General features: G+C 36.2%; 1 protein-coding gene across 2 annotated transcripts in view; it reads right to left on the bottom strand.

Moving 5' to 3' along the window:
- Positions 1-631: 631 nt before the first annotated feature.
- Positions 632-13,678, bottom strand: part of ADGRA1 (adhesion G protein-coupled receptor A1) — a 281,612-nt gene continuing 268,565 nt past the window's right edge. For both annotated transcript variants that reach the window (XM_057402264.1, XM_057402265.1), the window contains 2 exons: positions 7,807-7,902; positions 632-4,712 (listed from right to left, as the gene is read on the bottom strand). In XM_057402264.1, the coding sequence (XP_057258247.1) occupies positions 3,491-4,712; positions 7,807-7,902 (1,318 nt within the window). In that variant the 3' untranslated portion in view covers positions 632-3,490. The remainder of the gene's footprint in view (positions 4,713-7,806; positions 7,903-13,678) is intronic.

The raw sequence follows: 13,678 nt of genomic DNA, 5'->3' as shown, positions 1-13,678 counted from the left end.
GGAGAACATGTGTTTATGGCCACTGACAGTGGCTGCTCAGCCATATTAGTGCAGACACAACCAACAGACTGCTTGGGGACAACACATACATGATCAGCCATAATGTGCAAAACCATGTGTTTTATTTTCACACCAAAACTCCTTATATGAGGCTGAGTAGGAATTCTTCTTGTAAACAGTCTATGTGACTTAATACGGGGTCGCCTACTTGATCTGAAATTCTGTCATGAAAACTGGAATTTCTATATGCAGAGAAGAACCGTACAGCATCAGAACATCTTTTTATCCTGGTAGTATTGTAATAACAACCATTTGGATTCCTGTTGATTGCATCATTCTCCAAAAATTATCTTTCTTGGATGAAATTTCTCTTGCTTAATCTCAGACAAAAAATTAGCGGTAAAAATATGTTCATTTTTATGTCATCAGTGAATCACCAAAACCAATGCTGACTTTAAAATATGTTACACATGTAAGTCCATGAGGAGTTTACTAGGAGAATATATTTCTTATACTCTGGTTATTTCACTGACTTATTTTTATAGTAAAGAAAATCAGTTAAAGTAGTAATGGTTCACTGACTATAACTGACCAAACCCCCACAGTAAAACAAAGCCAGACTCCAAAAGCATTGAAATAGTCTCATTTATCTTAAAGGGGAAAAAAAAAAGTCAAAAGCACAAAACGCATTTTGGTCAAATTTGATGTTACAAAACATTTTTATATTTATTTAATATCATGTTCTCCTACTCTGTAGTTATACTGTATATTTTCTGAAAAAATAATATGCAAACAGATTATTGCATAACACATCTCTTCCAAATTAACCCAGAATTATTTACTAAATAATTTTTAACACAATAAGAAAAGTGTTTTAATATTTTACGTTTAAATTCCAGAGAGTTTTATCACATAAGATATTCTGTGGAAAGCAGCACCTATTTACTTCTTTGTAAGCCATTATGAAGATGAACCTGCCCTCTCCGACTAAATAACAGAGGTGATTAAAACACAAGCTGAATAAAGAAGCTCACCAAGTGGGTTCTTGCAGAGGGAGTATTTCACTTGGCTGTGTGTGTGGAATATTTTGCATAATGGTCTGCAGACCTCCTAGGTTTCTGCTATTACAGAATATATGTACACATAGTGCTGAGACACAGAGAAGTGGTAATTCACATTATGTCTATGCTTGTTTAGGGCTCACTGTCTATGTGGAATGAGTGAAAGTAGTAGTAAAAGAGAACAATTATTAAACAGAAAATATTTCATTATGCAAACAAAGAAAAAAGACTGTATTTTAGTTTAGAGACAGTTCAAGCATATACAGCATATACATAATAAAGCTCAGGCGTTTCTTTTTTTATTGTATTTTGTATTAGCTAAAGAAGCAGTCATGAAACTCTTGTATATTGGCTCAAAACTTGACAACCACCTAGTGCATTCTTCTTGCTCACCTTTTAAAAATACACAATCTGAGATGGATACATTGCACTGCTGGAGTTTACAATATATATTTCAAATTTACAAAAATACAGAAAAACAAGATTTCTTGCACTCAGATACTGAGCATTAACCCTTTGAGTACTAATTCCCACCTGCAACACTGCAGAACACATTCATCTGACTTACATGTTTTTATAACATTCTAACAATTATAATTGTCATCTTTATGTACACTATTAGGAAATGAATTCCTACATATATATATTAAAAAAAAAGTACAGTCTAATAAACTGCTAATAACAGAAATAGTGGGCTGAAATATGGGATGATTTCTGCGACATATACACAGAGAATCGCTGACTGATGATCTCTCAAGGGAATTTTCTATTTCCTCTCTGCAGCAATGGAGCAATTACATAAGCCCGTGTTAAGACCTGACAGCAAACTTTCTCATGTGGCCTTACAGAATTGTGCTTTTTCTCTTATTTATGGGCGCACTGCTCACTTCCCACTGTAGACATTTTTCTCTTATCTCTATGCTCCTATTCAGTCTCTGCAATCCATTACTATTATGCACCCTTCCTACTTGAAAAAAGCAGTCTTATATACAGATAATTATAATGCAGTTCTGTACTGTGAGTTGATGCTTTGTGTCCAGATGTTCATGGAAACATGAAAAAATTTCTTGCCAAGAGCCTTCTTAATCTATTAACAATGGCACTGACCCTGGAGTGCCCTACAATTCAGCAGAAATCATGAACATAAAGAACTTCTCTGAAGGTCAAATTTGCATTAAAAGATGAAGACAATCTGAAATTTGCTAGGGGAGGAAATGGGTTTTCAGAAAGCAAGTGGTGAAATTAATAGATGGACTCTAAGAAGGTGCGTTTTGGTGAAATGACTCAACTTTCTCTTTCCTGGCAATTCTGGACTACATTGATCATGTAACTAAATAGACAGTATCATATATACAGTGTCTCTGGATGAGAATAAGCTACTTGTAAGAAAATAACTGTAGTCCTCAAAGAGTTAATGATAAAACTGCTCTACCTTAACAGATGTGGAAAGGTTATTGTGAAACAGCTTACAGATTTGTTCAAAAGGCATACTTTACAAAGAAAGAAGTGTAAAACTTGTTGAGACAATTGCTATTACACCTCACAGTGTCACATACAATGAGTAGTGCATGCTCTGTAAAGACATTAGAGTGGACCCTTATCAAAGCTATCATATAACCTTATACAAAGGATTGTGCCACTTAAAACTAGTGCAGAGTGATTTTTTTCTTCTGTAGATTTATAATGCTCTAGATTAATATCAATAGGGTTTTTCACAGCCTTGTACAACACTTTTTTTTTTGTTCTTTTTTTTTTAAACACATGTAACACTAGAAAACAGCAAATGGTATATCCTGACATATGTCATGCAAAATACAACCAATACAGCACCATAGATGTAACAGATATTACCTAGCACTTCTCTCCCACAAGAAAAAGGACAGAACAGAGACTGTACATTACACGACTTTACAGGCCATATGCTACAGAAGATCTTTAGAGGCAGTATCACTTTTGTAGATCTAAAAAGCTGTAATTTTATAAAATCCTGTTTATCATTTCCACCATAGTCACTTCTGATTAAAATCCATGGCACAGTAATAATATTTTGCTACAAAAATAAATAAGTAAAAGTTTAGGATGCTGATATGTTTATAAAAAGTGTCTTAAATTACTACAGAAGTGAAAACAATGAATGTAAAGGATGGATTTGTAAAAAAAATGTTGTTCTGTGTAACAAAAGGATATTGCCTCTCATATTCAGTTGTCTAGATGTCATTTTCTAATTATCTTTCACAATGGTTTTACAACTTTTAAAAATATCACTTCAAAGCTGTCACTATCTCTCTCAGACTCTTACAAAGAAAATGGAAATAAAGATGGAAAAGCTGTACAATTCATTGATGAGCTACACAAATATGTCATAGTTTGGAATAAAAACAATAATAATGATGGTTTAGGGGGAAAAACACATTATGATGGCCCATGAACTACACAGTAGTTTCATTTTTCCAGGGGCCAGTTTTGATATTTCCTGTACTATCTGAGCTATATATCATGGCTTCATGCACATTTCCCTTGAGAATTCCATTGTGATTCGTCGTATTAAACGGCAATGACTGTGTCCGTGGGTGCATTTCAAAATGAGCTGGATGGTGCACAGTGTCACTTTCTGGCATTTTAGCACAACTATATATTACAGTACTTGCATCGCTACTTTCTGGCTGGTTGACAGTAGGATACGGATCACTTTTTGAGCAGCAGGCCCGTCTGTGACCTGACTGGCTATCATGCGTACTGTGGGGACTGTCTGTATGTGAGCTGTGGATGCTGCCATCAATACTTGAAGGAATGTGATAGGCGTATTCTCTTTCACCTGCAGACCTATGCCGACTGAAATAACGTGGCTTAGTTCTGCTTTTCAGACATCTATGAATGTGCATATTGGGTCTGAAGCTTCCCTCGTTGTGGACATGAATGTGAGCTTCGTCATCAAGTAGCTGATCACAGTGCATTTTTGCACAACATGGTGTCACAGGCGAAAGGCAGTTAACATGATTTTGAACTGCTTGTAGGTTAGTAAGTTTGCAGTGGCTAGGTGCTGGATGATTAAATACACCTGATTTGTTGGGACATGGTGATTCCTGAAGACAAGGTGCATGAACTTGAGTGTCACCATTGACATTAACCTTTGGGCGCACATTAACCTGGACAGAGTAGGTGTTTCTTCTAGATGGGCAACAGGACCACCAGCAATGCCACACATCATCTCGTTTTGCACAGTGATGGATCAGGATGAAAAGCCCCAAGGTCACACAGAAGGCTCCGTAAAGACAGCTAAATATCATATCCAAGAAATGACCTTGAGATACTGCAAGTGCTCCAAAGGTCCAAGTGGCAGTAAAGAGGAACAAAGTGAATGCTGCGGCTCGAAGCTGAGCCTTAAATGAATGCTCATTTTCCAATAAGGAAGAAGAAATCATGGAGCAAGTTGACTGGGGAATGGAAACAGAGTCTGTAATATGACCATGGCCCACCTCAGTACTTGGCATTCTCTGCGGATCTTCTGTCTTTTCCCTTAACTCATACTTGCGTTCAGGATGGCGCTTCAGTTGCACGTACGTGCAGAGAAAGTAAACACAGGTGACTAGCACAATGAATGCTACTGGCCCGTAAAAAGCACCGAGACTAGGCTCCCATGCCATCCAGCAACTGGAAACAACAAAAAAAGAGAGTCAAGAACAAGTTATAGCCCACATGAGATGTGATGGACTGATGTGAAATTGTGCTAACTTACATGATTTAACAGTGTCTCAGAAGTTTGTATATGTTCACTGTGCAGACAGCAAATGTGTCTTTAATATCAATTAAGCTGAGGCATCATTTAATATTTTTTAATAGAATAAAACGTCTAGTATAATTTACGGGATATTAAAGGCAAAAATTTCCCAGAAATGTAGGTCAGCTCAGAATCTAGCATTGCAGTGAAGTGTAAGACCATTTATGTCAACCTTTTTTTCTACTATTAAAAATGCCAGTGCTAATACTTTGATTAAAAAGCAAATGAAGCATAGTTCATACAATCTGTATGAGCAATAGAAATGTACAGATTTCAGTGATTTGTATCAACAAACATGGATAGAAACTCTTAAGCCTGTTCTTACAGGATTTTCTTGTTGCCAAAGTAGAGAACAGTCTGAGTAATAAGAGAGACTAAAAAAATGCTTCCAGTCACTGCTTTCTGCAGTGAGTGGACCCAAAAGATACATGCCATTTCTGAATTCTGCACTGTTTCTGAAATTCTTGAGAGTTAATTCACATCAATTTGAATGTCTACAGAAAAATTATGGAAACTGATGGTCTCCTTGGGATATATTGGTAGCATAGTATTATTGTAGCATGGATCATTATTTGCTAGGCTTTAAATAATATAACAACTGTTTTAGACCAGCTTAAAGTAGTTTACAGGCCATTATGAGCTGAATAAGCCTCAGTCAGCTGCATAATTTAGTAGCAGACTAACAGGACTGTCCTAAAGATGAATGATCTAATCAAATAAACATGGGAGAAGAAAATACTTCTGGCTAATGGAATCCCAGATGGAAACTTGGAGAACTTGGGTCAAGGGGAGAAGGAATATTTGCCTTGTTTTTACTCTTCTCTATGATCTGCTTTTAGCCACGGCTGCAGACAGGGAACTGAGCTGGCAGTATAATAAGCTAGTACAGCTGTTATGAGGTTCTTATACTCTAAATATTGCAGGGATTTCTGGAAAGAGGAATTAGTTATTTATCTGTCAGACTAGGACAAGAAGTAATGGGCTTAAACTGCAGCAAGAAAGATTTAAATCAGATTTTTCAAATAATTCCCTAGCTGTTAGGACAATTAGGGTAATAAGCTCTTGGAATAAAGTTTGGTCTATCCATTATCAGAGCATTTAAAGCACTGTCAGGAATGGTTTGAATATAGCTAATTTCCCACTGGGTCATGAAGTCAGACCAGGTAAACTGTCATGATCCATTCTATTATAAAGTGACACTGTGACACCTCATACTCATTTAGGCATGTGCAATTTGTTACGGTCCATCCAATACAGTGAGGAACCTTCTGATATCACATTGTCAAGCCAGGAATCATCTACAATTTACTATAAAAAAGGCAGAATGAATTTTTCTCCCAGGCTGAGAACATCTCAGCTAAACAGAGGCATTCCCACTGGGTATTTATCACAAGCAACTGCAGAATTACTGCTTTAAATTGTTAAAATCTGAACCTTAAACAAAAACATATACATATTTATTAATCAGACACACTCCAAGGAGTATGTATTTTGCTGTCAGACATGCACATGAAAAGATTCTCTGAAAGATATTTTGAAAAAGTAGGTAAGTTACCACCTATATTTAACTGGATAAGCAAAGAGCATAAAGTTACGTGAATACTCAAAGTACAATTGAATAATGCATATTTGATGCGAAGTGGAGAATGGAATGCTCCCCAGTGGAACAGTCTCTTGGGATGCTCTTATTTCAAGTGGAATCTCACTGTGGATAACTTAAAAATCAGTTCCATAAAAAAAGTTAAAGTTTGTGCATCTATATTTACTGTACTGATACTATTAAAAATGAATAAGGCGTATAACTCACTATGCTGTTGTTATATTAGAAGCTGTCTTTTTACTCAGTCTTATAACCATCCCTCACCTCTGCCTTGTTTTCTGTACAGACTGTGGTACACGGTATTGATTTGCTATGATTAACATGATTAAAGAAATATAACCTCTGTAACTGTGCCAAAATGAAAAATGTCTCATTTATGAACATTTATGAACATAAATAATTGAGTCTTTTAATATACTGTTGATTATAAGTGATTGTCTAATTGGATAAGTTTGAATAAATTGAGTTGGGCCTTAGGCAGAGCAGTTAACCATGGTATGTACTGATTTATTATTGGAATTTAAATTTCAATTACCTTTACGGAACCAAATGCTCACTTACAAAGCATTCTCTTTTGTTTCCACTTTCCTTACCCAGAGCATAACTAGTTTCAAATGTATTACAATAGATGTTCAAAGCAGTACTAAGAGTGATACGCTTCAGAATAGGAGTGCTGGCAGAGTACTAATATCTTTACACAGAATGTATTTAACTTTGCAGTCTGATATACTTTCTGCTATTCTTCTATGGAAAGACTTACTGCACTTTATCGGTATCTCATGTTTCATGCCAAGAATTAATAACAATGTGATGCCTGGACAATCTGTAGAAGTATACTGAGTACTAACACACTAGTACAGCACAGGATTGCAAGACAGGCTGACTGGAAGATTTCCAGATGGTGAAAATGCAAAATAATTATTTTTTAAGGAAGGAAAGGGGATAGAGGAGGTGGGGAAGGGATTTTTACTTGTCCTTTTTTTCATATAATTATTTATAAATTACTTAAAGTCACCTGAAGGTTATCAATTCAAGGTAGATAATTCAAAGTATATAATTAATTAGTAGCTGCATTAAGTATGATATCCATTAGATATTTTTAATATCCTTTCACTTGTTCAGATGTAAATGAAGAGAAATTCTGTAAATGAAAAGTGATTCTGTTGAAAGTAGCGGAGTCAAATTGGTAGAGGTGAAGCAGCAAACCCCAGATTAAGACATTGCTCTTTCATAGCTATTATTTAGTGAAATTTCATAACAAATGTCATCCCAAATGGCATGTCTGTACCCTTCATAAAGTTACATTTGTCAGCATAGGAAAAGACAACATTTTCCTTAAAAGCTTTATGATGATAGCTTATACTTACTATGGTGCATTGCCTTCAATCCCATAATTATTGATATTGGTTGCTGCTGTAATCCCACATATAATAAAAGGAACTCCACCACTGATCAGGTAAAATCTGTTGAGAGATAATAACTGATATTTTAATTTGCCTGACCTTTAGTGAAATAATGCTTGTAAAATAATGGTACCTTCTTGAAGTATTTTGTGTATACAATATTGCTCAAACATTAAACATGTCCCTAAAACCAGAAAAGCAAAGAATGAAGTATTGTCATGATAAACACTGTACTTTATGAAGCAAACAGCAGAAAGCTTAATATTTAATATTTATATGGACCTGCCATTACAATCTCTTAAGTCTTTAGTAAATGTAGTTACGATTGCAGCCATATGAAGAACAAAAACTTGTCTAATGAAAGAACCTACATCCCAAATAAAGTTCCTCCACTCATCTAGATATTTATATTTAATAGGTATTAAATACGTAAGCATTATAAATTAAAAATATTCAGACAAAGCAGATGCATTCACTTTAACCTAAAAATATTCCCAGGGAAATTCAGTGAAATCACAGAAACATTTTCCTAAGTCCTGGATGTCAAAAGAAAGTTCAGTTAGGCAAAGGGAAAAGGGATAGACCACTTGGCAAAATGCGGTGGTTTTTTCTTTCTGCTTAAAGGATCAGTCTGGAGAAATCAGGAGGATTAAATATTCCTTTGCATATACCATGCTTTTCTTCACTCATTCAGTATCCAGTTTTGCAAATGCATTAAAATCTGAGGGCCTCCAAGACTTCAGCAAGGTCACACATTCAGTAAGAGTGTTACCCCAAGTGTTACTCTTTCTGTAAAAACTTGTATTCTAAGACTGAAAGTGCATCGTTTCACACCCCTTTAACCGATTAAATGCCAATAAACTATTTGAAAGCAGCAGTCATTTCAATGTATGATTATTAAACTATATTCAAGTCTCAGGGGATGTCTCACTGAAGCTGGCATCCTGCATAACTAGGTCCAAATTCAGCAAAGTAAACCATCACCACATTTTCCATTTAAATAAGCAAACCACAGAATTATGCACGGAGCACAGCACTTCCACTGCTTCACTCTCTGAGGTGGAGAGCACTGGCCCTGGTGCATGTGAGGCTACAGCTGGAGTGAATGCTGCTCAGTGACAAAAGGGAAGATGTTCCACCACACCTGGAAACTCAGCTGGTTCTGTGAACATCCTAACTAATTTCCTGTTTTGACCAATGCTCTTCTGTCAGTAGACAAAATTAGTTTCTTTCCAAGCCACACCCCTGATGTGGAAAATGGTATGCAGCGATACTTCTCAATCACTGCTATTATGTTATCCATCAGGACTAAGAGGAACCTGATAATGTGTGGGTGGCATTCTGACCAGAATCTGGCAACTGGTTTTCTATAATGTGTTATAAACACTGTGAAATTTCACAGTCATTGCAAGGCAGGATTTTTACGGAAACAGAGTAAGATTAAATAAATCAGCATTTAAATCAAACCCAGATTTAGTGTTAGAATTTCTTAACCTCACTTCCCCACCTCCTCCTGGAGCAGAATTAGAGGCCATGCCTCAGAAAATTTCACGTCAACATTTATAGTCAATCTTTGTCCTAATGGTCTAAGCTGTAACAGAGAAGAGAAAATCACCCTTCATATTCATCAAAAAGCCCTTCCAATTTTATAACTTCAAAGTCATTAGGTATATATTTTTTTTTCTTCAAACTTGGCTTATTGTGTAGAGCTAAACATATTCCAGTGAACAAGCTGACTCCTTACAAAATCTGCTCATTCACTGCAGTTTAATGATTGTACATATCTTTTGACTCGAACATGTTGAATAAGCTAGCTTAATAGCTTATTATTATTTTTAACAAAGACATGTTCAGTGACATTTTTGAAATTCAGGAAATTACTAGGGTAAGCAATGAGGCATAAGAAAGTTAATCCCAATTTATCTAAGAGATAGTAAGGAGCAGAAAAATAGGAATACAGAAGCACGCATAGGAAACTGCACTTCAAAATCATCTGAAGTAGTTACATAGAATTTACCTACAATGCAACCTATAATTTCAGTTTTTGCAGTGCTGCCACTTTTTACAGATTCAATACATGTATTTAAATCACATCCTTATCTAAAGCCTCAGACAAGCCAGTATTTGGGTGATAGATAATCTACTTCATATCTCACACTTTCAGAAGTCTGAAAATAGTTCATCAGGCTGTAGTGTTCAGCAGAACAGTACAACAGTGGCATCAGATGTTCTGGAAGCACTTAGCTACCCAGTGCTTCAGTAATGTGGCAAAATCACCCAAATTCCTGTCCTGTCTCATAGCCAAGAGAAAGAAATACATTCTAGAAATTACATATGGTGAAGTCAATGGTTTCAGCATACCTGAGGTGCACTGTACTTATATCCAGCACAGCACAATACCTGCTCTGTCTCAGCAAGAGAGGAATGGGATTAAAACAGGACAAACAGAAAATATAATCAAAGAAATGGAAGTTAAATTGTAAGAGCAGGAGTGCCTGCTCTTGCCAATTTGTGCGAGCTCATGGATACCTTCAACAGTATATAAAAAGAAAAAAATACCAACAGTGGATTGTCACCAAAGAGAAGAAACATTGTTCAAGAAGATCCATATACATGTTAGTTGTGAAGCAGAAAAGTTTAAATTAAGAAATCTAGACCAGTCTTTCCAAACTTTAGCTTCTATGCAATCGTTAGTTTTTATCAATTTCTCCTTTTTCACCCAGATGAGATGTTTAGGACAAATAATTTTGAAGAAATAGCTGGAGCAGAATTGATAAGGCATAAACAAGAAGTGAAGAAAATGCAAATAAATACTTATGCTTCAAACTTCTACAAAACCTTTTAACTAAGAGAATCAAAGTACTTTATAACAATTAATTTAGCCTCACAGCCCCCTGTATGGTTCATAAACATTATTATCCCTGCTATACAGATGAGAAAACAAGCAGGGAGAAATTAAGAGTTCAAGGTCATGCAGAAAATCTGTTTTGGAACAAAACTTAATTCCTATGTTTAATTACAATGCATTTCTCTCGTACTGTAAATGAAGGGACTGGACAAATTACGGCATCCAGAGTTCATCTCCAAGCCCAAGAAACATGACTGCATCTCTGTGAGTTCAAGCAGGAGTAAGAAGAATATAATCTTATCTGAAGGATCCCCTCGTAAGGGTGGTTTCCCCCCAGTATTCACTAATCCTTTCCAATGACTGTCTGTTACTCCCTATAATGCCTGACTTGTGGAGTAGGAGCCTGTGGGCACTATTCTCTGTGCAGCTCTAATACTAGCATTCACTGGTACTTCATATACTACTGCCTAAGCAAGTACACAGAGCAGATTTTCCAGACCTTTCATTGTCTTTCAGCCATACAAAAGCAAAAGAAAGGGGCAATGCTCTTATCCAGTAATGCTCATTCCCAGAACAATACAATAAACCAATACTGGAAGGATGAACCTTGTACACTGAGCAAGTTCATGTTTTTCAACCATCTCCTCTCTCTTCCTCTCCCCCCCCCAATATTATTTTGAAAATAATGATCAAACTTTTCCCTACACTGTTTGCCTAACTTACTACTTCCTCTCATAACCATCTTTTGATTTGAAAGCTTTAAAGGTCTATATCCTTTCATTAAGTAACCAGCTCTTGTCATCCAATAACCTTTTCTACTTCTGAATTAATTTTCTTACTTTTCTCATTAAGCCAGTGTGCTTACTCCTCTTCACAAAAGAACACGAAGTAACCCAGGATCCAGAGCCAGTTTCATCTGCTTGTGTTACTCTTCTACCATTCAAGAACACCAACAGTGATACTCAGGCTACCAGTAATCAAACTGTAGCAGCAGTAAGAAGCAGCCTGCTCTGACAGACATGAATGTTATACTGGAGCCAGCTAACACAGAAGGCTTGGCTGTACTCAAGATAGCCGTGCAAGCAAATCTTTAAAAACTGAGAAACCACAGGAAGAATTTTTTTTTTTTTCAGCTGAAATTTGATCTTGACAAGCAGTTAATCTATATAATGTTCTAAAATTGTTTTAAAGGAAAACTGTGAATTATCTGTGGGATGATTTGGGGCTTTGGAATGATTGCCAAGCTGTTGATTCAATAGCCCTTGGGAAGTTTTTAAAATTTGCACATTGTTGTTGCTGGCCACCCAGGGATGCCCTGATGATTACTAGCAGGCTTTCACATCAGCATATATTTATTTACTGAAGCTCATTCTATCCCATCTCAACTAATATTGTTATCTAAGCTAATTAGATTAAAGCTAGCCTGGTAGGCCTGAGCATGCTGCACTTGCACCTTAGCTGCAGGGCAGACAAAACCTACAGCCTGAAAACCAGGCTATGAAGATACGCTCAAATGATGCTCGGTAATTTGTGGGGGGAGGAAGGAATCATACTCATTGAACATTAGAGAGAACTCCTAAGGTCCTGCTGCAGTTGCTTCAGTCTAGTAAGCACAAGAGTTTTTACTACATGCACTGACATAAACACAAAAAACCCCAACAGAGCAGCAGACACAGCTTGAGGTGATGTCCCTCTGTTGACACCACGGCTTACTGTTTTCCAGCTTCCTTTCCGCAAGAACTCTTGTAAGGCAAACTCTACCACAAAATACTAGGAGCTATACAGCCAACCTGATAGAAACAGGATAATGTCAGCAAGAATGACTGCAATAGCCTGCAGGCAGCATCCATTCTGCTAACTTAACATGCAGTATATTCTTCTAAGCTAATTTCCATAAATATTACTCAGTAAGCCAGCAAGTAAAAGCAGAGTTCTATCCAGTGATGAATTTCTTGCGTGAGTGTCTGGCTATTCTCTAGCACAAAATTGTTTCCAGATTAAGAACCTTGACTCGAATGAATTCTTCTGAAAAGGACCAGACCTTGGATTTGTGGGTGTAATGCAAGACTGATTTTAAGATTTTTCTACAGGGGTTGGCAGAATGGCAATGTGTCAGGAAGTGACTTAATAGCTTCAAATAGTCAACTGCAGACATTACTTGATTAAAATGTATGTATATTTAAAAGCATTCCTCTCTGCATGCACAAGTCTGGAAAGGTACATGTTAGATATCTAAAGATACCACTGAAACATTAACTTATTTCCTTTTCCTCAGTACAAAAAAAGATTCATTTATTTAGCTCTACGTACTGTTAGGGCACCATTCATATAGGAGGAGATATCAATCTATTAGCAGCTTCCAAAATAAAAATGAAAATTAAGGAGGAGTCACAGCAAGATGACTTTCCATTTATTTTTCCTTGAGCTGGGATTTGATTTTAGCATCTTCGTGAAAATAATCCATATAGAAAATAGTCATTAACTTCTGAGCTAACCAGATGCCACAGTTCAAGTACCTGGCAGGCAGGCAAATAAGTAGCTGCTCTACAGAAACCTGAATTTATGAGCCTGATTTTCAAATTATTCTTCCTGAATCTTTCATGCATCACATCATTTCATGGTCCCTCTTTCTGGGAATTTTGACAAAATAAAAAAAAGACATTGCAGAAATGATAGTGTTTTTGAAAATATTCTTTTCATTTGAAAAAAAGAAAAAGTAATTTCAAATCCTATGCCCAGATCATCTTGACTTATGAACATATTTACAAATACCTTGTTAATTTCTCTTCATGGCCTTGCTGAAGAGAAATAAGCATTTCTTAAGTGTTTATTCCCTGTTTGTAAAGTAGAATATAAACACAGAGAATACACTAAAAGGGGGGGAAGTAATCTACTAATAATGCTAAAGTAAACTTTAACGTTGCAAGTCAAACTCTAATAGCAGAATTAAGAGTTGTGTGAAAACTATTTAGCACCTTTATGTGACAA

This window comes from Pezoporus wallicus, unplaced genomic scaffold, assembly GCF_028554395.1.
Source record: "Pezoporus wallicus isolate ANWC-B61680 ecotype Strahan unplaced genomic scaffold, APGP_CSIRO_Pwel_v1 contig_6787, whole genome shotgun sequence".
NCBI classification, from domain to species: domain Eukaryota; kingdom Metazoa; phylum Chordata; class Aves; order Psittaciformes; family Psittacidae; genus Pezoporus; species Pezoporus wallicus.
This window is presented reverse-complemented; position numbering and strand designations above follow the sequence as displayed.